Source organism: Ambystoma mexicanum, chromosome 3q (genome assembly GCF_040938575.1).
Source record: "Ambystoma mexicanum isolate Mex_15411 chromosome 3q, UKY_AmexF1_1, whole genome shotgun sequence".
NCBI classification, from domain to species: Eukaryota; Metazoa; Chordata; class Amphibia; order Caudata; family Ambystomatidae; genus Ambystoma; species Ambystoma mexicanum.
The window spans coordinates 1,106,861,131-1,106,886,932 of NC_090926.1; the positions used below are offsets into that span (position 1 = coordinate 1,106,861,131).

The 25,802-nt window shown below is 48.1% G+C and overlaps 1 protein-coding gene across 3 annotated transcripts in view; it reads left to right on the top strand.

Annotated features, from left to right (window-relative positions):
- The window catches only part of STXBP2 (syntaxin binding protein 2), a 669,892-nt gene that overhangs the window by 272,669 nt on the left and 371,421 nt on the right, over positions 1-25,802 (top strand). For all 3 annotated transcript variants that reach the window (XM_069603863.1, XM_069603862.1, XM_069603864.1), the window contains exon 8: positions 9,844-9,928. In XM_069603863.1, coding sequence (XP_069459964.1) covers positions 9,844-9,928 — 85 coding nt within the window. The remainder of the gene's footprint in view (positions 1-9,843; positions 9,929-25,802) is intronic.

The following is a 25,802-nucleotide window of genomic DNA, read 5'->3' on the forward strand; positions in this document are numbered from 1 at the left end:
GGAAGCTTCAAGGAGAGCTGCGTGTCATCCCCATAAGACTGGTGTAAAGCGCTCTATAAATAAATAAATCAAGTTAGGAGTGAAGGTGGAGGTCATGTGGGATAGAGTAGCCAGGTAGATGTTGACCATCCAAGGCAAGAGGATAGAGCCTTAAGGGACTACACAGGTGGAGAGTGAGATGGTGGAGAGAAAAGGGACAGTTGAACCTGGGACGGTTGCTCTGAGAGGAAGACGGTCAACCAGTCCAGAGCCAGGTCCGTGATGGCATGAGGAGAGCTGGAATCGAGATTAGAGAGCAGGTCTTCACAGGTGTTAAGGAGAGCAGTTTCCGTGCTTCTGGCAGCTCTGAAGCTAGACTGGTAGTCGTGGAGACAACCAACAGATTCAGTGTGGTGGATAAAGCTGGGAGATGGCCAGGTTCTCCTGGATAGGGGTAATGGAGATGGCGCAGTAGTTTGTCAGACAGGAAGGTTCGGCAGAAGGCTTTTTGAGCAGAGGGTGCCCAAGGGAGTGCTTGAGGAGCAAGGGGAAGGATTCAGTGGCAAAGGAGTGATTGCAGAAATCGGCCAAGGCTGGAGCAAGGCAGATAATGTTGTCCTTGATATTTCTGGAGGAGCACAGGAGCACCTGTTTGGGTAAGACCTTCATATAGTGGACTTGTATAGAAACCTCATCCGGTGTTATGGGAGAAAAAGAGGAGTAGGAGAGGAGTGGAGAGGGGGGCTAAGGGAGGCCAGAGTGCGGGTGAGGGAGAAGGCCGAGGATTAGATGAGCGCGGACAAGCGGTCCTGAGTTTTAGAAATGAAGTGAGAGTCCAGAGATGTGCTGAGGGCCTGGGAAGGTAGAGGAGAAGTGGAGACTACAGTAGAGAGACTACAGTAGAGTTGGCGAGTTCCTTGCAGATTTTTAACAGTTTAGCCGTGTTAGTGGCTACAGAGATGCGGGCTTGGATAAAGGCCCTCTTCTTTGAGCATATGGAGAGTCTGTATTGCCTTTGGAGCAGTTGGCAGGACAGTTTGTCAGAGGATGTACCCAAGGCCTGCCACTTCCGCTCAGCCGCTCTGCACTTGTGTTTCAAAGCGGCCAGGTCGGAATCATACCAGGAATTGCACTTGTAGGCAGGTTTCATGCAGATCCTCATAACCGGGGCAAGTCTGTGAAAGTGTCCGTTTCTTTGTTGAAACATTTTCTTTGGTTGCACGCGCATTTATTTGCTTTACACAAGAACACCCAATTTATTATGGCAGTGAGCAGGAGGCGAAATCTGTTGAGATGGATTTCTAGAATTTTAGGACACCAACCTACTTATAGTGAACAGGGGAACTCTTGACAGGTTAGCCAATACCCAATCAAGGTAAGCGTGGAGAGTAGTCAAGGCTATTCTCAGGAGAGTGGCAGTGCTATCAAGGAGTCGACAATGAGTCCCCACAGTGAAGCACACAATATTTCAATTTAGGCAGGCCGTACAAAAATACTATGTTTATTCTAAGCCCAAAATACACACTAGGAAATAAAACAAGTTGGTGATATTATGCAACACTCTGATATAAAACATATATACAGTCCCCTTTAGATTCATAGAAATGCATTCAATAACTTGGACAACAAAAAGAAGCTAAGTAGTGATGCAGTACAATTAAAAGAATTCACAAGTATATTATACCCTATCTTTATAAATCCAATCCCTGTGGTGTACGTAGCCTTGTGCCCAAACGTTACAAAGCTTCTCGAAGAATGTTCCAGAAGTTATTCAACAATATTAGTGGTAGGTCAAAATGATATTCCTATCTTTTATATATAGGCTTTAGATCTGACAATCAAAAAGCGATAAAATAACCAAAGTTGATTCTAACGAGAGCAGGGGGAGGTTAATGCGGTGCATTTACTTACACACCTAACTCTGATTTTCCCAGATGACTATGTGGGTCGACTGGGTGTCGCTAGAGGTAGATTTTCCTGCTGTTTGCTCCAGTTCAGGATGTCTCTGCGTTGCAGGTTCGAGGATTTCTACGGTCTGCAGCGGGTGTATTGACTCCTTCCAAAGAAGGCAATCTGGATTCATCGCTGCATGGCCCTTCTGGACACCTCACAGGATATAGGGAAGCGACTTCCACTCTTGGGTCACCACGCAGCGACGATGGCTGGTGTCTCTTCAGTCGTAGGCGAAGAAGGCCTTCCAGTGCAGGATACCTTGAAGCTGGGAAGCTGAAACTTGTCAGGAAGACAAATTGTGGCACTAGTTGGTGACCACCGAAGTTCCGGTGACTAATGCGGAACTGCTGTGATTCTACTGAGGTAGCCCACAGGAGAGCTGATCAGTCGACTGGGTGGTCCAGGGACACTTTCATGAATGCCTCGACACTGGGTGCTCTCACCAGTCCATGGGCTGAAGCACGGGTCAGTGCCTTCACTGATCAGGTAGTCTAGCAAGGCTTCACTGGGCCAAATGCAGGAAGGGGATGCCAAGCCTCTTCAGGAGTCGTCCACAGATCTTCAGTCAACTGCTCTTCTACAGGATACTTGACTCTAGTGCTGATTTGAAGAAGCAAGTCCAAGCCCACCAATGGTAAGGATCTGCACCATTCAAACAGCCAGCAGTGGTCTAATCGGGAACCACTGTGGGCTTCACTCCTACCACAAACATAGACTTTCAGGTACCATGAATGTGGAATGGGACCAGGCAGTTCGAGCCCTGCTTGAGCCAAGCACACACAAAGGCACTACTATGGGATATCCAAACCAGAGACGTCAGGAAGGCCAAAGAACAATATCGCCAAAGAACACGCAAATTATTATTTATGGCACAGCCATTTTAGTGAACTAGCCACTTTTAGTAGCCATATGTGGTAAACTTGAATGTGCACACTAAAAATAATGCAAAACTGTTAAAAATGTATCTACTGCAGCCAGTTTCTCTTTAGGCATACGTAAAAAGACTAGGTTGAGACAAATGTATCCCCACTGCACTGCATTGTAAGATGCTGTGTGTACTGTCAAATGATTGATCAGTTTCCTCATAACAAAATGAACAAAAGACAGGGGAGTGAAGCTGAAAGCTTCACTTCCCTGTAAAAAGTCAGGACAGGTACAAAAGCAAAAAGTTTGAGGGGCCCATAGAGGGAAAGTTGTCAAACAAAATACAACAAAGAACTCTTTTGACCAATGCCTCACGCTCTTTCAGATACTCATGTTCTCAGTTTACTTTGGTCAATGTTACAGTTGGATATCACTTTTGGGGTGGACCTCAGGGCAAGCACAGCTTGTAGCACCACCAATGTAGCTGCTTTTGTTGAAGGGAATGGAAAAGAGCACGCAGGTACATTGATGTAAGGTGACATATTTTTACTCAAATCTCTAACATTTTGGAGATTGATCGGCTAACACAAAGTCCCTAGGTATATCTAAGGAACTTTGTTAGCACCTTTGCAAAACATAAACCCCACAGCATTCTGAGGTACTACATCAATGGCAATAGCCTTTCTAATACCAACATCTGATATGGCTTTTAGGCACCTAGAATTCCTAGAGGTTGGATTTATTTGGTGTTCGTTCATGCTTTGAGATGTTATTTATTTTACACAGGTGAAGTGCTTCAAAGCGCTTCAAGGCAGGAGTACAGTAATCATTCTTAGTCTTTGAAGAATCTGAATGATCTAAACAGAGGAACTAGCATACTAGGCCTGACGACATTTCTCCTAGTTCAAGTGCATGAGGTGGGACAGTAGAGATCAAGCTCGGGAGGGGGAGACGTAAGATGGTGGGGAGGCAGGACAGATGAACTAACTGGTCCTAGTACATTTAGGTCATGCATGAGTACAGACACAGGTTGCAGAGACGGAGGAGGGGGGGGTCAAAGAGTCTGGTCCAGCAGGGCCACCGGTTAAGTGCAAAGAGGTTGCTCCGCTCTAGGCACGTAGGCTGAAAGTGCAGTAACGTTGAACAAAGTGTAGCAGCCCAGAGACAAGTGCCAAAGACTGGTGGAGGAGCCTGGGACCTGTAGGCTCTGGAGGTGCACTAGGCAACCATTCAGCAAAAACCAAACAGAGTTATGGAGGGGAAGGGGGGTGGAGAGAAAAGAAAGGAGGTTAGCAGGGGAGAGGGAGAGAGGAGGAAGAGAAAAGGAAAGTCTTGAGGAGTTTCCGGAACTTAAGGTGCTCCAACTCAAGACGGAGAGAGACAGGGAGGCTGTTCCAGAGGGAAGCACCTGCAGAGGATAACAATTTACCCCCAAATCTCTGTTCCTGAAAGCGGCTGCAGGACGATGAGCGGAGGACTCTAGAGGGAGAGTATTTAGGAAGAGAGTGATGTAGATAGTGCAGGCCCTGGCCCCAGAAAGTCTTGTGGATTATGCAGAGGGTCTTGAAGTTGATCCTTGCAGTCACAGGGAGCCAGTGGACGGATTTCAGCACCAGAGAGATGTGGTCCCAGGGCTTGAGGCCAAGGCTAAGTCTTGCGGTTCTGTTCTGGATGAGTTGTAAAGGACAGAGCGTAGAAGTAGGAAGATTGAGGCTTTTACAATAGTCCAGCCTAGAGAGAACCAGGGCTCTCGAGGTGATGAGCCTCTGGGGGAAAGTGAGAAAAGGTAAAATACCTCTGAGGAAGTGTCGCTGGTAGTTGGATTTTTTGTGGAGATGTCTGAGATGTGAGAAGAGAAGAGAGAGTGTAGTCAAAGATGACCCCAAGGTTCTATGCCTAATTAGTAGGTGAGGGCGCAAGGCCGAGGGAGGTAGGCGAGTGGGAAAGCGGGAGAAGGGGTCCCATTGAGGACAATCATGGTCTTACTGGCATTCAGGCATAGATCTTTAGCAGCTTACCAAGCCTGAATTGCTGATAGACCGTCGGGGACGAGCAAGGAGGAGGCATAGGGTAGCCTGAAAGAGAGCTGCGTGTCATCCTCATAACACTGCAAGTTAGAGGTAAAGGTAAAGATCATGTGGGCCAATGGGGCCATGTAGATATTGAAGAACCAAGGTGTGTAAGGTTTGATACCTTGAAGACACCACAAGTAGAGAGAGTGGTAGAAGAGAGAACCGACCCGAGTTCGGTCAGAGAGAAAAGAGCCGAGCCACGCCTCGGCCTGATCAATGATACCCTGGGTATCAGAGACAGGTGATCAGGATGTTGTGGTTTACCGTATCGAGAGCAGAAGAGAGGTCGAGAAGAATGAGGACAGAGGGAGAGTTGGAGTCAAGATTTGAGAGCAGGTGTTCATGGGTGTTCGGAAGAGCAGTTTCCGTGCCTCTGGATGCTCTAAAGTCACTGATGGTCATGGAGACAAGCAACAGATTCAGTATGATATGATTGTATCGCGCTCATACACAAGTGTTTCAGAGCACGACTAGGCAAGGGAGGGGAACAGGTTAGAAAACACAACAACGGTCTTACTAGGCCCAGTGACATTGAGAACGCTCAAGTGCATGGGAAAGGGAAAGGGAAAAAGTGCATGGAAGAGGGAGAGTGGAAAGTGCGGAGCAGAGGAGAGCAGCAGGGTGGCAGAGTGAGCAGGTACCTGGGCACAGGGGAAAGAGGGTGACCAGGTGCAGAGTGCCAAGAGAGAGCAGATCAACAGGGAAAAGGGGGAGCGAAGGCAGAAGCAAAGAGGTAGGTCTTGAGGTTCTTCCAGAACCGAATATGGTTCTCCTCAAGTTTTAGATTGGCAGGGAGGCTGTTCCAGGGGGAGGCCCCAGCCGAAGATGGAGATCTGCCCCCAGTTCGTTTCTTTGAGAAACGATTGACCCGGAGGGAGTTGGAGGTAGTGGAGAGAAAAGAGCTCGAGAGGGGAGGTTTTTGCGGAGGGATACCTGAAGGTATTTTGGACCCAGGCCCCAGAAAGCCTTGTGGACAATGCAGAGGGTTTTGAATTTAATCCTTGCATCCACTGGGAGCCAATGGAGAGATTTGGAGAGATTTCAGGGCTGGAGAGATACGATCCCAGGGCTTGAGGCCAAGGACTAGTCTCGCAGTCCTGTTCTGGATAAATTGCAGAGGGCGGAGAGTAGAGGCAGGTAGATTTAGAAAGAGGCTGTTAGTAGTCCAACCTAGAGAGAACCAAAGCTTGGGAGACAGTGAGTAGTGAGAGTAAGTCGAGTGATAGCAAGCTTCTCCAGGAGTTTTCCCATGAAAGGGGTGATGGAGATTGAGCGATAGTTTGCCAGAATGGACGGGTAGACAGAGGGTTTTATGAGCAGAGGATTCACAATAGTGTTTGAGAGGAGAGGGGGAAAACTCCAGTGGCGAAGGAGAGGTTGCATAGGTTGGCCAAGGCTAGAACAAGTGTGTCAATATTGTCCTTGTGGGTCCTGAAGAGGCTTTCATAGACTGAACTTGTCTGAAGGGGGGAGAGGGAGGATATAAGAGGGGAAAGGGTGGGGGGCGGCCGAGTGGGGGCCCAAGAGATGTTGGTGCAGGGGGAGCAGAAAGAGAGGACAGGATGTCCTGTGTTTTGGGGGTGAAGTGTGCACCAGGGCCGAGCAAAGTGCCTGGGTGGGTGTGGGTGTGGGTGAGGGTGCGGCTGCACTAGGGTTGGCCAGTTCCTTGCAGACTTTGGGAGTTCAGCAGTGTTGTTGGACGCTGCAGAAATGCAGGCTTGAACGTAGACTCTTTTCTTGGAGCGGTTGCAGAGTCTATATTGCCTTTGAAGAAGGAAGCAGGCCATTTTGTCAGACGGTGTACCTGAAGATCCTCATTTCCATTCCACTGCTCTGCACTTGCGTTTTAAGATTTGCACTTTTTGGCAGGCTTCAGTCGGATTCTCATGACATGGGCAAGAAAGTCAAGAGTGTTGGAGATGGAACGATGAAAGTTGGCGAGGGCTTTATCAGGGTGAGGAGAGTAGGTAGAGGCAAAGGCAGCCACGGACACTCTTCATGAGTCGGATGACCTTGAAGGCAGGAGGTGGTGTGGGGTGTGCTATTTCCAAAGGAGAAGAGAGCTTCAAGTGAGAAGAGAATGATCCCTCCATGAGAGTGAAGTAGTGAGAGGAATGGAGTGGGATGTCTGTGGAAATGAGAACATCCAAAGTGTGCCCAGCAGTGTGCATTTAACCGGAGGGTAGAATGTAAAGAGAAATGGAGTCCTACAGGTTGCGGGAAGGTCCTGAAGAGTGTAGAGAGTCGAGATGGATTTTAAGATCCCCCAGAAAGAGGAGTTGGGAAGAGGAGGAGAGAAAAGAAGAGGCCAGGTCAGCCCATTGCAAGATGAAGAGGGTGTACTTGCCCGGCGGCCGATAGAAGGTAGCCAGAGTAGGAGAGGCGACAGGTGAGAGAAGAGAGATTGCAGACCAGGCATTCAAAGGTGGAGTAGACCTGAGTGGGAATAATGGAAACAGGGATCCACTCAGGAAAGGACAAGGCTACAGGAAAGATTAAGGCTACTCCACCTCCTGGCCTGTTGGGCCTAGGCACGCAGAGGATTTTGTAACCTTCAGGGTGGAGTGTATCAAAACCCGTGACAGAGCTGTCCTTAAACCATGTCTGTGTAAGAACATCAAGGTCCAGGAGGTGGCAGATGTCAGAGGCGTGTTTGGCAACTGAGCTACAGTTTAGTGTGGCGACATGGAGCAGGTTGCCACTTTAGAAGGATTTAAGTGGGTATGCAGTGGACCACCACCCCCGCAAGCGGCAAGACTGCCTGAGAGATGGAGGTAGGAGGAGGCAGAGGAGGCAAGGGAGATGCAGATGCAGTGGCATTGTGTGGCCAAGGCAGCAGGGTGACGGGGTTGTCAGTGTAGTGTGAGTAGGCAAGGGTGCCTGTACAGTTGAGAGCGACAATATGGGGTTGGTGGGAGGCAAGGTAGCCAGGGTGGCATAGTTGGCTAGGACGCCTAGGTGGCCAGTGGCAAGGGAGCTTGTGAAAGGAATGAGGAAACGTGAGAAGGTGAGGATGGAGCCTATCCAAAAGTAAGAGGTTGGCCTGAGGCCATTGTATTAGAATGGTACCGTTTCGATACACATTTATAATGTCCCTCGAGGTGGAAGAGGAGCCCAGGAGGGGCCTCCCACCGGGTGCCACCATTTATGTGTGAGGAGGAGTAAGGAGAGAGCAAAGCAGCCATATGGGGAGTCCATAGGTCGGGAGAAGAAATGACAGAGGATGTTGGCGAGTCTCTCAGTGGCAGAAGCACCGACATAGGTGTCAGCAATGGGAAGACCAGGGTTGGAGGAAAGTATGTCCTTCTTGAGTTACTTCCTGCCAGACTTAGTGAGAGGTGAAGGATAGGCGATGGAGAAACAATTAGAGTAGATGGTGTTACCAGGAGTCTGTGACATTGTCTGGGATACTAAGAAAAACACCTGAAGGCAATAATAAGTCTGGTTCTTCCTTTTTCTAGGCACTGCAGTAATTGGTCTTTGGGCAGACCTGCCAATTCTAACTTTCAGAAGCAAAGTAGCAAGAGAAAAGAAGTAGGGCAGGGCTTACTCTAACTACCCCTTCACAAAAGGGCTTACCAAAAGTCAGCCAGCCAATTAATAAAGGGGCCTAAGAGCAAATTGTCGCATTATCAACCATTTTGTTTGGTCACAAACTGCCTCTTTGCCAAATCCACTCCCCCTCCTCCTCTCCCCAGACTTCCCCCGTAGGGCATGAGAGTCCAGGGACCTATACTGGCTGAACCAATTGGGACCAATTGGGTCTAATATGGAGGCTGATTTTGTGGGCTCACAATCTGACCACGTGTTCATTTTAAGGCCACCCTCTAGTTACCCTAGCAAAGGAAGCCCTATTCTCCAAAATGGCAGAGCAGGATTTAAAAAAAATCCACTGGTGCCTCAATGGCTACCATAAAGGTGCATTGGGCTACCAATGCAATGAAATAGTGTCTACCCTTGGTGAAGGTCTATCTGCCACTAACCTACTCCCTCAAACCTATGTATGGTGATAAAATCACCCTGTGGCAAAAATGGGGAGCCCCTGGAGGTATTCGTTTTGTTGAAGTTACGGTTTGATGGCCTTGGGGAAACAGCATTGTTGGCCTGCTTTTTATTTTCAGTCTTTGTTCCCGACACACAGGGCCTTATTTGAAATGATCCACTTTTGAATATTTGATCAGTTACTTAAAAATCAATATTGCTGATTGTCCAAAAATGTACAGCAAACATCAGGTCAACAATTTGTTGCTTAGGCTTTGCAAGAGTCACCAGACCACAGTGCAACATTAAAGCCAAGTAGGTCCACATATACTTGTCTCAGCATCTGCCCCGAAATTCCGATTCACCATTCCTTTACCGACTAGATCTTGGGTTTGTGAAATTTCTTCCACTTTAGAAAAGAAGCATTTTTCGAGAGCGATTCCTCCCAAGCATCTACACATTGATCTTGTACTTGTTGTATAAATATGCACTATCACAACTGTTTTGTAACACAGAAAATATCGCTGTTATGCATATGCACTGACATGTACGGGTTAGTGTATGGGCCAAAGAACTACTGTGTGGTTTTGGGAATGCAAAGGAGACCCAAGAAAGGGCCTGTGTATAGTTATGGATTTGGGTAGAGTGGTTTAATGTGGTGGTCTCCGTCTGATATTCACATACACGTGTAATAAGAGTGTGCGCACATGTGCATACAATCCGCTCCTTATGTATGGCGAAGTGCATTTCGTTTATACATGCTTGTTTTGTAACCTTTTGTGTTCTTGAATTGTAATGTCTTGGATATAGACCTATTTTTACATATGATAGCATGTATTTGTGCATTATTTGTAAATGTGTACTGTATCTGATTGTGTACAAACACACTCATGCAATACATAGTCACACAGGTAGCAGTGTAGGCGCATGATCTTTTTATTTGTAGCTATAACATTCATCCACTGACTTGCGTCTCCCTTTTCTGATGTTGTAGAGGGCATGAAGATAACTCTGTGCTGGCTCACATGGTCCTGGAGCGGCTGAATGCCTTCAAAGCGGACAATCCCACAATGGGGGAGGTGAGTCATGTGCACTGGAATTCAGTCTCGAGGATCTACAGCTTGGATAGCTCAGTGGGGCAAGCAACCACCTAAAGACCTCGGTCACGTGATGGAGTCCTAGAAGGGCCGACTCCGCTCCTCGTACTTCTTTGAGATTTATAGACAGTACTGTTGCATTGTGTAATTTTAATACTCGAGCTCCTGTGGCATTTGCGTTTTTGTCCGGTGATTTCGCTTTTATTTCATATGTATAGCATATGGATACATCTAGCAGTTTGTTTTATGAAATGTTACAGGGTGTATCCAGACACTTCACATTGTAGATTGGCAGAGCACCAATGGCAGACGTTTAGAAAGCAACAGGATAGTAAAGTCGACCCACAAAATAGAAACGCAATAAGGGAATGTCCACACAATACATCCATGAAATTATATTTTTTTTAATCTGTGCAAGTGAAGATAACCATTGAAGAAAAGTCTGTCAAACAATATGACTTCAGCAGGGTCAGAAAAGTGTTGCATAGTCCTGTAAAGGCCATCATATACTTCAGAAGCACCCTCCGGCCTGTTTAGTTCAAGCCACTTGATCGAAATAGGTAAAGTAGAAATAGTCCTCCAATAAAGCTGCAATGTGATTGGTCGAGCTGGATGCATTGATTTCTTTCGTTGCACTGATCAATGTTCTGCTGTTGGAGAAGATGCAGGGTCTGTAGACAGAACCGCCCCATGCCGGAAGGGCAGGGTAAGAAACCAGGGTAAAGATGGACAGGGGAGTACCATAAAAAAGGAGCTGTAGCATTGCTAATTTTAAGGATGCAGAGTTGTGTCCAGAATCAGTAACAATCCAAGTCGTGGTTCAGCGCCAGGATCTGCAATGGAATACCCCCAATACCAGAAGACTTCACAGAAGATATCCTGAAAAATCAGTGTCACGGCAGCATTGTTTCTGGGATTTGTGTGGAGACCCCAGGCTAGGACAGCACAGATTCTGTTGCAGGTGAAATGCTACAAGGCAATTCATTGGATGTCCCTATGCTGGAGGAATGGAACCAGGAACCTGCTAGAATAGTCCGGGCAAAAACATGATCCCATAAACAGCCACGCAAGGCCTCTGATGGAAACTAGTCTCCTGCTACTGGGTCAAGCAACACAGGTACAGCCATGAGCTTTTAGGGGTACACAACACCGAGCAGAGGGTAACAATCCGACTTTACTTCCTGATGAAGTGAAGGGAACACCGCAGGATCAAGGATGAAGCAGTAGAGCTTCTTTTGCCATTTTTGTGGCTTCGAGTGCTTTAGGATTACATTCCAGCAATTGACATGGTAAGGGCACAGTGCCTCGACTTGCATTCCTAAACCAGAGTTCATGGTGAGTGGTGTTATTTTTCCACTGTCCTATACACAGTATTCCAACTAAATGATAGACCAAACTCCCTTTGTTGATGGCTGGAACACAGCGGGCATGCTTCACTTTAATGAGACTGTAATGCTGGTGGTTGGGTAAACTTAATCCCCAAAACAACACGCTACATGGGTATAACTGAAAAATAAGTTCAATTAAGTACTTTAAAACTATAAAACACAGTGCAATGTATAAAGACAGTAAATTACTCCTAAGCGAAATGTATGATCTATAACTAGCTGTAAACTTTATAATGCTAGGAAGTGGCAAGAAAGACGGGAATCCAAGATCTTAATAAAGCATTATTGCAATCCTATTCAGAACCCAAAATGCCATCACATGAATAGTCATAGTACACACCAGAATCTTTAAAACATAACGTTGGTTTATACGCCAGCAAACCATATACTTGATATATGATATGGCATTTATAATGCGACGAGGCAAGGGAGGGGTAACAAGTGGGAGGACATACAACGATCCTACTAGGCCAGGTGTCATTCAGATTGCGCAAGTGTGTGTGAAGGGGGAAGGGACAGTGCAGTACAAGGGAATAGATATTAACAATAAGTAAAAGTAAGGCCAGCATGTGGCAAGTGCATGGGTAAGTGCAGACTTAATATAGTTCTCCATCATGGGGTCTGGCATGGATTCACATGCTCATGAATATTCCCCGTCATCAGGCTGGGAATCCTCGATAAAAGAAAAAATCAGTTTGTTTCATTTCTGAACTGTCTTTCTCCTAACAACTAATCACTGAGCTCTGGGTCATACTGCCCCCAGCCAATGACTACCCTCTACCTAAGCCCCTCCTCAGGCAGCCATCTTCAGATTTTTACCACACGTTCAAGTGTTGGGAGTCCTTGTGCTTTGCTGTTCGAGCTTTTGCTGCGTTTTTCGCGTTTTGAGAGTTGAACTCTATTTTTCGGTCAATCAAGCCTGTGTACCTCATCGATCATCCTTCTGACTAACGGGGACCCGTTTTTCTGATTTTTCAACACCCCTCAAGGGATGTTTTCGTCAAGTGTTCTTCTTTGAGACTTCCAGAAGATTCTTCAGGTCTACACTGCGTGGATCATGTCGGACGAAAAGGACAACCCTTCCCTCTTCAAGCTGCACTTTGCGGAATGTATACATGGACGACAAGCATTCCCAGTGCCTGTATTGCCTGCACCTGACGCACAAGGAGGAAGATTGTGTGTTTTGCCGTGGCTTCTCGAAGCGCATGTTGAGGGACCGATATCAACGGTTGGAAGCGTGGCTGCAGGCAAAAGCCTCTGCACTGGGTGGTACCCAGGGGCATGCCTCTCCTGGATCCGGGAAAGCTGATCGTGCTTTTAAATACTTTGAGGGGGCCCCACCTGTGGGGGCCCAACACAAGGCCAAGCACTGCGAGTCTGCTTCCGAGGGGGTCGCCGCTGCTGCGGGTCCCGCGACGTTCAGGGCGCGCCCTTCATCCATCTATGTCGATCTCCAGTCAACGCTCTGGTTCCTCATCCAAGAGAAAGTCGGATAACCTGCTAAGGGAAAACCCGGAGAAGGCTAAGCAGGGTACAGTGTCCGGGCTACCCGCGGTGGAGAATGCCAAAGGAGATGAAGGGTCCGATCCGGCCCTGAAGGAGAAGGCCAAACAGGACAAGACCTCCGATTCGTCCTTGAAGGGAAAGACCAAGCAAGACAAGGGGCCTGGCCTCACTGTGAAGGCCCAGGTGCACCCGGCAAAACCTTCACACTTCCTTGAGGTGGTGGCGGCGGCGCTTTCAAAAGCCATAGGGGCGGACCCGCAGAGTGCCCCGGCGATGGCAAGGGTGACCCTTCATCAGGGGGGGAGGCTTCGAACATGCCCGCACTATAAGACTTTGGAGAAGAGGATGCCAGACCTCAGTCTGAGACCAACCTTTCTAGACCTGAAGAAAGTGGGGTGGGGGTTGTGGAAGGTGTGCAGGGAACGGACATTTCTTCGGCTGAAGATGACGAGGTTATTTACGTCCATACTGTCCAGGAGGGCGATGAGGGAGGCACAGAGACTCGCCCTACGACGATGGCGAGGTCGACGGCAGGGATACAGTCTATGGAGGCAGGGAGGGGCCCAGGATGACGGGGTCCCAGGCCCTTATCCTATGCCCCAGAGGCCGCCTAGAGACTTTGCACTGGATATCATCTCGTCCCTCAAATCATTGGTGTGAGTTACAGAGGAGGATACCGGCGATCCCGCCATCCGTTCCTCCTGCATCACCAGTGCCGGTCACCCTGTTACCACCGGGTAAACCACCGACCAAGAAGAGGAGGAGACATTTTTTGCCTCCATGCTACCTTTCTCCACCCTCTCCACCGTCCCTCTTCCCCCCCCCCTGGGAGACGGAATCGGAGACAGCAACGTCTGGCATGGATGACGACGGCGGGATGGGAGACCTCCCGTCGCCTCCGCCCAGAGCTTCTCCTCCGGACGAGATAGGATCGTTCCAGGCAATGATCGCCCGAGCTTCAGAGCTTTTCCAGCTCACGCCGGAGGAAAAGAAGGAAGGTTTCTTGTATCAGCGCCGGGAGGCGAAGAGGAAGACCATCCTGCCGGTCTCTCTACTGGACGATGTTTGGGACGAAGGACTGGCTCTGATGAAGAACCCCTCTACAGCCCCAGCAAAGAGAGACCGGCTGGAGAAGAAGTACAGGGTGCTGGGCTCTGCGCCCAAGTGCATGCGGTCTCAACAGTCGCCAGACTTGGTGTTCTCGGCGGCCACCAGGAAGAAGTAGTCGGGCTCGCCATCTTCTGCTTCATCCACCCCTGCGGACAGTGAGGGGAAGAAATTGGACTCGATGAGTAGGAGGGTTATCTACTCTGTGGCAACCACGGTCAAGGCTGCCAATGCCCTTGCGGCCAGATACGACCGGGAGCTGTGGTTTAAGCTAGCTCCTCTCTTGGATTTCCTCCCCGACGATAAGCGGGTTGAGGCTTTGGATATTCTTCAAGAAGGCGAGGTGGCATCGGATCATGCCATCACGGTGGCCATGGACATTGCGGACACAGGATTCCGCCAGATGGGAAATGGCGGCTGCCTTCGCCGTTGTGGCTGGCTCAAGGCCATCAACTTTAGGCAGGAGGTCCAGACAAGGCTTTTGGACATGCCCTTTGATGGGGACAAACTGTTCGGAAAGACTGTGGATGAATCCCTCCAGGCCATCAAGGCGGACACAGACGGCACATGCCTAGGCACTCTACAATGATGACGTCTGTCCCTAGCCGGTCTTCGAGGGGTTTCGGAGGGGGCTCCACCTCTTACTGCTAGCTGTCTCGCTCCTCCACTCAGGAACCCAACAGGGGCCGTTCCAAGGCCTTGGGGGGCGTTCACCGCTGTCGTCGGGGACCGCAGAGCGTCCTTCGACCTCCAAGCAAGATTGAACTGGCTAGGACGTCTGGCCCCCGGTGCATCCCGGTGGGAGGTCGGCTGGCAAACTTCGTCAGTGTGTAGAAGACCATCTCCACTGACAGTTGGGTGCTGTATGCTCTCACCCACGGACACACACTAGAGTTCTAGCAAAAGTGTCCCCGAATGCCACCAGTGACCCGGCAGGAAAACCACGTCTCTCAGCTGCTGCTGGAGGTGCGGGCTATGTTAAGGAAAGGGGCGATAGAGCGAGTTCCAAAGCGGCTTCGGGGCTCTGGAGTGTACTCGAGGTACTTCCTCGTGCGAAAGTAGACCAGGGGCTGGAGGCAGATCCTCGACCTACGACGACTGAACAAATACATAACGTCCCAGAAGTTCAGACAGAATGGTCTTTCAACACATGCTCGTACAGCTTAAAGAGGGAGACTTTCTGTCGTCGTTGGACCTGAAGGATGCGTACTTCCACATCCCCATCCACAAAGGACACCGCAAGTGTCTCCGCTTTGTCGTCCAGGGGAAACATGACCAATTCAAGGCCCTTCCTTTCGGACTGAAGTCGGCGCCCATGGTCTTCACCAAGTGCCCGGAGCTGGTGGCGACCCATCTACGACTGCAAGGGATCCACGACTACCCTTACTTGGATGACTGGCTCATCCGGTCCAGATCAAGAGACATCGCCATCGACCATACAGCGTGGACGGTCTGCCTACTGACAGATCTGGAGTTCTCAGTGAATTATGCCAAATTCTGCTTGACTCCATCGCAGGACGCTCTGTTCCTGGGATCCTGGCTCAGCACGGTGTCATGCCTGGCATCACCGTCGGAGGAGAGGATAGCGGCCATCTTAGGCAAGGTAAAACGGCTGTTGGCACAGAAGATCGCCACAGTGAGCGCCATCAAGTTTCTTCACGCCATTATGTCGTCATGCATTTACCTCATTCGATTCTGAAGGTTGCAGATGCGCCTGCTACAGGAGTTCCTCGACGCCCTTTGGGTCCAGGTGTCCAGAGGCTTCTAGGACAGGATCGCGCTCGATGAGGGTAACAATATCCGGAGTCACTGATTTCCAGACTCCCCCTCCCCCCCCACCGCCCGTACCCGGCGATGGTCACGACGGACACTTCCCTGGATGGGGAGCCCACAGCAGCCGTGTTCACGCCAGAGGCCTGTGGCTACCACAGGAGAAGATGTTGCACATCAACGTCCTGGAACTACGGGCAGTATTTGGGCCCTCAGGTCGTTTCTGCCGTCCCTCAAGGGCAAGGTGGTGAGGGTCTTCACAGACAATACCACTACAATGTTTTACATCCGGTTGCAGGGGGGTACCAGATCCACGTCTCCAAAGAGGTGCAGGGTTTATGGCACTGGGCCGTCACCCAGGGGATATTCATTGTTCCGTTTCACCTGGCAGGAGTAAAAAAACACAGTCGCTGACTCCCTCAGCAGGGAGCTATGCTCTTGCCATGAGTGGGAGCTTCGACAGGATAAAGCGGACTACCTTTTCCTCAAATGGGGCAATCCCAACGGCGAGGAATACATTAAGGTTCATCTGGCGGCTATCTCCTGCTACACCAGATCTCTGGGATGGTCCTCTGTGGTCGCACCGTCTAGTTAAAGAGTTTGTCAAAGGACTGTTCTGCTCGTTCATGCCGGTGAATGCCCCGGAGTAGGAACTCAATGTGGTGCTGACTAGGATCATGAGGGTGTTGGGGGGGGGGGGGGGGAGGGGCATTCAAACCTATGCATTCAGCTCCGCTCAAGTTTGTCGTCGAAGACCGCTTTCCTCGTGGCCATCACCTTTGCAATACAAGTAGGTGAGATCCAGGCCCTGTCATAGCTTTTCACGAGACGAGGGTGGTGCTGCGGACGCACCCCTCCTTCATGCCCAAGGTTCTATCGGAAATCCACCTCAACAAACCCTTGGTGGTACCTGTGTTTTTACTGATGCCTTTGTGGCCGGCTGAAAGGACTTTACACTCGCTGGATGTGGCTCGAGCGCTGAAGTTTTAACATGGCCCGCGCAAAGTTTACGGACAACTTCTCAACCTTTTGGGAACTCTGGTCCTGTGAACCCTGGGAAGGCTCTGTCCAAGTCTTCCATTTCCAGGTGGCTCTCCATCTGTATCACCCACTGTCACCGGTTGGCCATCCAACCACTGCCTGGCTGTCCGAGAGCCCATTCCTCCAGGGCGATTGCCGCTACAATGGCGTTCCTGTCTGGTGTTGCCCTGCTGGACATCTGCAGGGCTGCTAGGTGGAGTTCGACACTACTGCTTCGACAGGGATTCCAGGGAAGAGTCCAGAGTCGGCTAAGCAGTGCTGTGCAACCTGTTTGCTTGAAGGTGAGCCTGGTGAGGCGTTAGGAGATTGCTTCTGTTGAGCCTTGCCACCTCCCGTGGTTGTGCATGTGTGTAATGCTATGTATTCTTTATTCATGAGCATGTGAATACATGCCATACCCCATGCTGGAGAAGGAACAAGTTACTTACCTGTAACTGTTGTTCTCCAGCATGGGTCTGGCATGTATTCACATGGAAACTCTCCCGCCTACCCCTCTGCGGCTCTCCTCTTGGTCCTACTGCCACATTACGTGCTACCAAATCTGAAGATGGCTGCCTGAGGAGGGGCTTAGGTAGAGGGCAATCATTGGCTGTGGGCAGTATGACCCAGAGCTCAGTGATTGGTTGTTAGGAAAAAGACAGTTCAGAAATGAAACATATTTTTTCTTTTACCAAGGTTTCCCAGCCTGACGACGGGGAATATTCATCAGCATGTGAATCCATGCCAGAACCATGCTGGAAAACAACGGTTACAGTAACTTGTTTCTTCTGAGAGGGAATAAAGGGGTTAGTAATCCTGCAACAAAGGCCATCAAATAGCCAGAAAAGGCCAAGCTTTAAAGTAGCATATCAGGACAGTCTTGAAGCACTTCTAGGAATGGATTGCGTCAATGCAACCATTGCGAGAAACAGTAGCACAATATAATTCAATGTGTAGGCTAACAGTCTAGGCTTTTAAAACTCAAGGATCTAAGGGGGCGATCTAGGTAATTGTTCAGGGAAGTACCTATATTGGAGTTTGTTGGTAAAAACGTCCTCCGTGCTAATCGGCAGGACAATTCCAATAGACAGAGTAGTGGTTATAGGAAAAAGTCAGATAAGTACGTTTTTCTCTAAAGATGCATAATAGAAAGCAAACAAACCCCAGGTGACATCAGTAGAGACCCCCCCGGTCCCCCTGAAGTTCTCCAATCCTTGGTTCGAGTTCCAGGAAATGAAGCAAGCAGAGCAGGATTCGGACCATTGGAAGTCTATGGCGAACTGTTGTAGATGGGTATCACAAAACCCCATTACCCCAGAATCCAGGAGACTCATGGAGGGAAATCCAAAGACTAACCAGGGCCAAGCCGAAAGTACTTGCAGTACCAATCTGTGAATATTCAGTTCAGATCAGTGGTCGAAGTGGTTGGGAGCGGTGCGCCTCCTTTTCTTTTAAAATAAGTTTTACTGTTCCGATACTTTTATTTTAAAATGAAACTTTTCCAGAATGGTTTAGGTTTAAAATAAAAGTACAGGAACAAGTTTAAACTTGCACTTGCACTTGCACAGTCCCTTAAACAGCAGACTCATTTGTTAGTGCATTTGTAGTGTGCATGGGAGGGGGCATGGTGATGGGGGTTGTGGGTAGCGGGAACAGGCCAACAGGAAACCTAGTTAGACTACTTTTCATACACTTGGACCACTGTTTCAGAGATGGCGTGTGTTAGGCTAGATTGTATGTAGTAACCCTGTGGGAGACTAAACCAGCCTTGTCTTCTTGTCAATAGGTAACCCAAACTTTGGTATAGGACTGTGCTAGCCAAGTTGGTAGAGTGACTGACCAGCCAGGCATATCTCAAGAGGGGTCAATATGAGCTGTAGAGGTGTAGCATAGCGATTCACAGTGACGTGTATTCAAATAACACTTATACTCAAAGTTTCTTATTAAAATTTATTAAAATAATTATTTATTAATTTAACGGTCAGTTTTAAAATAAGCCTTCTTTAGAAAGGGCAATATTCAACAATAAAATACACTTCACAAATACACTTGTTCGGTTTCAGTAAGTAAGTAGATAGCCTTTTGGGATGTCACACACACACACTTCCTACACCGTGAGGTGACTTCAATTACTAGGACACTGTGGACATTGATATATCACTTTAACACTTAATGCAATATTGAGGTTGTGGAAAAAGGAATAAGGTTAGGGAAGGAAAGTTTCTCCAAACAGGTAAGCACTTCACAATCCCCCAATGAAATATAGGTTAACCCTTTCCCAGCTATATGACTTTTTGGAGGGACAGATAAACACAAGTCCGAGGGTAAGAAGAATCTTCGGGGATCCAGGACGGCCAATGTCAATTGAGCAGTCTAGGGGAGCTGTGGCACTTTTTGAAGATAGCACAAAAGTCTTGCTCAATGTTTTGTTGTAAAAAGAATCACTGTTGAGCCTCAAGCTGGGAGGGTTGTGAAAAGCAAAGCTGCAAGCAACTCTGCAAAGGGCCGCCAATGCAAGTCTCCAGTGAGAGCAAGCGAGCTACACACAACAAGAGGTAAGTACCCCTAGTTACACAGTACTTTGAGACTGAAGAAAAGGTTCCTGCTGGCTTCTGTTCCTGTTGTATTCCTGCAGATCCTGTTGTTCCTGGGCCTCTGTTGTGGGGACAAGAGGGAGGGCGTCTGGGGACTCCTGCACTACGGTTTGAAGGTCGGTGGCTGCAATGGGCTTACTCCAGATCAGCGGCACTTAGTGGTTTCAGCTACTCGCAAATAGCACCACTGCGGTTCTTGGACACCTTATGGGCTCTCCTTGCTTCTGGGGTACAGCACTCTGTTGAGGTGGCTCAGGCTTGCATAGTCCTGTTTCGAGGGAGTCCGAAGGATCTTCCTGGAGCTTGGGTCCGGCTTAAAAATGATGTACTCTATTCTGGTGTTCCTGTTCTCTGGCACTCTGTACCAGCAGCAGCAAAGAAGTACAGCCAGCAGGGAGAGGGGTTCCAGTCTTGGGGTCAGTTGGTCCCACCAACTCAAGGGAAGAAGTAGTCTGTTCCGTGCTTCTCTAGTCAATTCGAAATTTGGAGCTTCAGCACTGCAGCAGGGCTTCACCGGGAAAACCAAAGGTCCAGGAGGGTGCAGCAAGCTTCTCTTCCAGTTTCTTCTTCGGTTCCTTCGCCCAGTGGTCGACTCTGCCTACCTTGCAAACGACCTCACCCTTTATGCAAGTTTCTCCCATTCATTTGCAGCCTAGCTGTCACTCACACAGCAGGGTGGCTGTCCTCCAAGAACAGCCAGCCAGCCAATCTCCTTTCGGTGCATTCCTGTAACCAAGGAGACTTAAGCACAGGGAGTTTTCCTCGCTTCCTGCTCTGTCAAACACGCTGGAGCCAGAGACGGGCTTCACCTGTGAATCCCGCCAAAGACGAAATGAACAAAGGGACCAACTCTGATTTGCCGCGCAGAGTAAATCTCAAGAAGGACCTTGCACACAAGAAATGGCGAAAACAGAAGACCGGGCCATTTTGACAAAATGGGCTACCATGGGTGCAATATTGCAAAGATTCAGCCTGGGGTAAAAATGCACAATGGTAGGAAAATTAAACCACTGCCACCAGCCATTAATTGTAGTAAGGGTAACATACAAAATGTTAAATGAGAAGGTAGACAAAGGGGATACTAAGTAACCCCCCCGGCACTCCACATAAGATGGGGTGTGCTGGGTCTACAAAGATAAAAAGGTAAGTAAAGTCAATTTCCCTTTACTACTCTTGGAAACAGTAGTTCAGTACCAAGAGAAGGTATTTAAACCTCAGCAGAAATCCAAAGGACCTCTCTGTGCCACTGCACTGAGGGTGCCGTGTGTCACAATACAAAAAGGTGCCTATGTAGTTTGTCAGACTCCAAAACCAAAAGAAACACAGGGTTCAAATTAGAGGAAAATACATGATTGAGAAAAATGTCTTACTAACTCCAGGATAAAAATTAAAGTCCTAAAGTCCAGCAAAGAGCATAGGATGTCTAAGGTAGAAGGGATTTAGCACAGAAATGAGCGTGGGAACCCAGAAGTACACGGCTGGATCCAGCAACTTGTTCCCAGACCAGAGATGGGACAGACGAAGGAAAGTAGGTATGATGCCTCTTTCCAGACTGGTGACTGTTGGGACTATTTTTCCACAGCCCTCTGGTGAAAGTTCTAAAATCATCTAACCTAAAGGTAAACGTAATTTCCAGCCAAAAGGAAAAGCCAACTATCGAATGGGTTATCTCTGGCGTGGCAGAGCAGTTAGGCTTTACTGAAGGGAAGAAGTTGGGCTGATAGTAAAGTACAGTTAGACCTCATAGTTACTCTCCAAGAATACACCACACTGGTTCACAGATTTGATTAAAATCACCCTCAAATTATTGGTGGGGGAAGCTTTTCTTTTTGCTACTTTAAATTGACTTCTATGGGACACCCTTTCTTTTTGCTTTGTTTTGACTGCTGGCCTTCTGCTTTGCTTCTCTTGTCTTTGCTCATTCTTATGGGCAACTGATCGGTTCCTAAGACTATCAGTACTGAGAGACCAAGTCTTTCTTTGTGAATGTCTGTTATTGTTACAATTGCACACATCACCCTAAAGTGAAGTGTGGCTAGGATACTTTGTATCCTTATAACTTCTTCTATAATGGGTTTTTGGTTACTTTTACAATGTGTCTAGGATGAGTTTATGGCAGCGGATATATTTCTACGTTTTGCACTTTTGCATTTACCCCAAAGCGCTACTAAAGGTTGCTAGCACCCTAAGATGGCTGTGCCACTAGACTCTCGCTTGTCCTTTGGCCATATTGTTCTTTGGCCTTTTTCCTGCCTTCTCAGTTAAGCAAATGCCATGTATGGAATGCCCTGTGCTGGTAAATTATGGGCAAAGGGCGTTCTCTGTGCAAGCCTAAGTGTGGGGGTGGAACTGTCTGGTCCCAGTACACATCCTGGTGCCAAAATGTCTGTTGCTGCGAGATTTGTGGTCAGTCCACATCCAGTTTGAGCGGATCCTTACAATTGGTGGGCTAGAGCAAGTTCCAAGCACAAATCTTGCACAAAATCATGGCTCATGCAGCCATTGGAGAGATCTTCGTTGGAGCCAGGTTTTCTATGAAGAGCGGCTGTCGGCTACCATAGGATGATCCTTGCAGCTGACCAGCACCAACTCCAGTGAAGTCTCTGTGAATCCCTGTTCCTCTGCTGATCTTAAGAAGACCCTTGTGGGTGCTACCACTCCATGACCATTGGGAACAACCACCCTTGACCCTCTGCTTGAGGATGTTGCCTGGGCAAACTTGCTGTAGCCATCGCTGTTCCAACAAAATCCTTGGAACTTGGAGGATCTTCAACTTGTGTAACTAGACACTTGCTCCTGCATTTTTAGCATTCTTGCCTAAACGAAAGCTCTGCTGGGCCTGCTCCTTTATTCATCTATTGAAGATCGCCTGTTGCTGCAGGATCGACAGCCGAACCAACCAAAACTAAATCCTGCCTCTGCAACTGCCCCTGCACTCATTAACCTGGGCTTTCCTTGATGGTACCAAGCACAGAAGACTGTCACCCATGGAATCCGTAGCCTCAGCAGTGGTTTCCAGTAAAATCGGAATCCGGGGTGTAGTTAACATACCTGTTCTTCACCTCCATTACCCGAGCACCCCCTCGCATCCCTGTTTTTCAGGATATCTCTTGTTCATTTTCAGGAGGAAAAATGTGTGTACATTTAGAATCATTTATGCAAATTTATCTCATGAGTCTTAGTGAGGGGTGTCCCGAAAACCCAGCATGGATCCGGTCCTCGAGGCCTGGAGTTGGATAACCCTGAGTGTTACCTGAAATGTACCTAACATTTTGACTCTTATAATCATAACCACTGGTATTGTGAATCTCTTAATAAACCTTCATGTGAAGTGGAACTTTGGAACTGGTGGCCTGTGGGCACGGCACTGCAAACCACCTTAGGGTTGCTATTTAGAAGAGCTAGGCAAGCTGTTCTAAAGTGACTTTTCTATTCTACGTGCTTGCCATTCTGAAGTTTCAACGGTGGGGGAACAAATGCTGGAATAAGATTACTTTTGTACTTGCATGTCTGAGAATAAACCTCGCTACTCTTCTACCATAGCTTGATTGGGTTTGGCTGGAATCTGTGTCTCCCTGTTCACCATAATTGGGTGGCCTCCCAAAATCCTCCTCCAAAGTTGATTTTGGAAATCCATATTATCTGGAGCCCTGCTTGATTTGTCAGGATCTGCCATAGAGAAAGGATTTAATTGATTTAATAGCAATACCAGTGATATTGAGCCAGTTCTGGGGATGCACAAGGATAGACACTGGGGATGCACAAGGATAGAAGGTGTCAAAGGCTGCCAATAACTCACTGGTTGGTTAGTTAAGCACGTATGAGGGTATTCCCCACTTTTGGCAGAGGGCAACCTTAACAAATGCATTTTTGCAGTATTTTTAGCCACTTTTTTTTTTACCACTGAGTGCAAGTATGGGTAAAGTATATAAAAGGGAGTGGGGCGTGGAAGCGGTTTGTGGGGGTTACATCATCTCGATTTCTGTGGTAAATCAAAGTGGTAGAAACGGCAAAACAGAATTCTGCGAAGACCCATTCAGTAAAAATAATCTGCAAAGCTTTATGTAAGTGGCGGTCTTTGATGTCCAGTAGGGCACTTTGTCAGACTGCGCTAATATGCATGCCATAATATGCATCCCAAACCTTGCGTTGAGGTTATTACTGTATCCGAGTTGGCTGCCCATGATCATACTACTAGATTTCAAACGTTGTAGGTCCCCTGATAAGAGCTTGGGGTCGCCCAGACCAGGAATTTGTGCATCACAGGAGGGTCCAGGGCCATTCATTTAGTCTTCCACTATAGCCAAAGAGCCGAAACACAAGAGGCTGCAGAACGATCCTGGACAACCTAAGCTCTGCCTTTCTCAGACCGGAAAATCCTTCCACTGTGCCTCCCCCCCTTGAACTTGTGGGCCTAATCCTTTCACAATCGAGCATTACTAAGTTGATCCTCCTTGAATGGTGAAGTTTCATGGGCCTCTAGTTTGCATCCACCATCCAAAGAGGGGTCTTCTCATTGTGGCCATATCGTCTACAGCCTGATGCTGTGAAACCCACTGTGCATCCTCTTCGTGGGCCTGTGACATTGCTACTCTCGATCACAAAGGGAAGTTGTGCTTGAGCTGGAGTCCTCAAGTCCTGTGTCGCCATGCCTACAGACCCTGTACAGGCTCATGTCAACTTTAGTCTGTGACTTCTTGTGAGCTCTTTAATGTCATGACATTGGAATCAAAGGTCCTTCGTTACCTTTAGTTAGTCTCTAGGTTGGTGTCTTTTAGATAAGTTGGGTTGCCGCTGAGACCCAAACTGCCCGACCAGCTGTTCGTTGTCTGAAGTAGAAACCTCTGCTTTTGCGACCCTTGCATCCCCACCTTCGCAACCTCCAGAGGGGGCCATTTCTCAAAACATTCCCTACTTACCTTGGGTCATTGTTTGCTCTGATTGGGGTATGAGGGGCTGTTATGCACATACAGCTTTTGAAGTTCCCCTCCTCCCCTTTACATTTGCATAACATTGGGTATAAAGTCCTTGTATAGAAACACAGTACCCTACAGATACAGCAATCGTGTGCGGGGTCAGCCAGGATAACTGAATACTAGTTGAGGAACGAAATACTGCTTGAGGAATTGGCAGTGCCGCATAAGAGTTCCCTCTCCGCACTGCTGTACCTCAGTGATACCGCCTCAGAGTGCTGCCATGTGTGACTGAGTTCCGTTTTATTTTTCACCTGCCCGGATTGCTATCAGAGAAACAAGGAAACAAACCATGTATGGTCAAAATTGATTTCCAGAATATATCCTTGTAAGGGTATTTTCTAACTCTGCCGAGTTTCTGCGTCTAGCCTTCACAGACCACACCTGATGGTGAAACTCTGGCATTGTGCGCATATAACTGGAGCCATTGGAATACGTCAAGGAACCTGCATCATTGACTTGTTCCCAAATCTGTGGGGCCAACTGAGTCGTCTGCTCAAGCAATTTCCTAACCTTTGAGAGGCTGCAATGTGTGACTTTGCATAGAGACACTGAGATGGGGACACATCCAGGGATGCACTGATAACTGGACAGACCTGGAGGATTGGGGGCTTCTATACGCAAGGATCATCTGTTCCCTGTGGACAAGACTGTTTCCTGCACTCCCCAGTAGGAGTAGACTATTGACTTCCCTATGACCTACTTCAGGACCCTTTGAACTTCCTATTGTGTATGTGAAGGTTCAACTGCACTGGATTGTCCATCATAATGGTAATCGATAACCTGAAATATCCAGAAGGCAGATTAAACTTGCTGGAGAGAGTCAACTGCATCAGCCTTTATCGAATGGTGGGACAACTGCAGCATAAGGACCATTATCTCAAAACTAATTGGATGCAAGCTTTATTCATTTATACATCATTTATACATCAGAAATAACCGGTGAAAAAAAGCCAGTGCTAAGACATACAAAGAGCAACAGGCTACATACAACTTTAGCAATCTTTGTTTGGTTGGGCTGAATATCTACGGTCACAAATAAGTGACCTTATGAATACCAGAAATTCTTCTGTTAACTTAACGGGGACTTGTAAATGTTGCACATACCTGCAAAGTAAATATATAAAGGAGATAACAGAAGATAAGGTATATAAACAACGGTGATCTTGTATGGACATTTCTTTAATTGAACCGATGGCATGTACCATCCAGAGCTTGCTTAGATCAGGGTGGCGGTCTTGGGGTTTGAGCACAAGTAACAGGAGATTCATTCTGACAGATGCATAGATTTTGAGCATGGATAAACATTGGTGGCCAAGTACCCAAGAGGTGGTGAGGATGTGCTTTGAGCAACCTAGAGAAATCCGATCTGTGGTTACTGGCATGGGTTTATGCATGTAATGTCTATCACTAGCAACTTGATGTGGAGGGCTCTGGACTTGGTTCCTTTGTGTGCTGGAAGCAAGTCACTGACCAATTGTACAGGCTTAATTTTTAG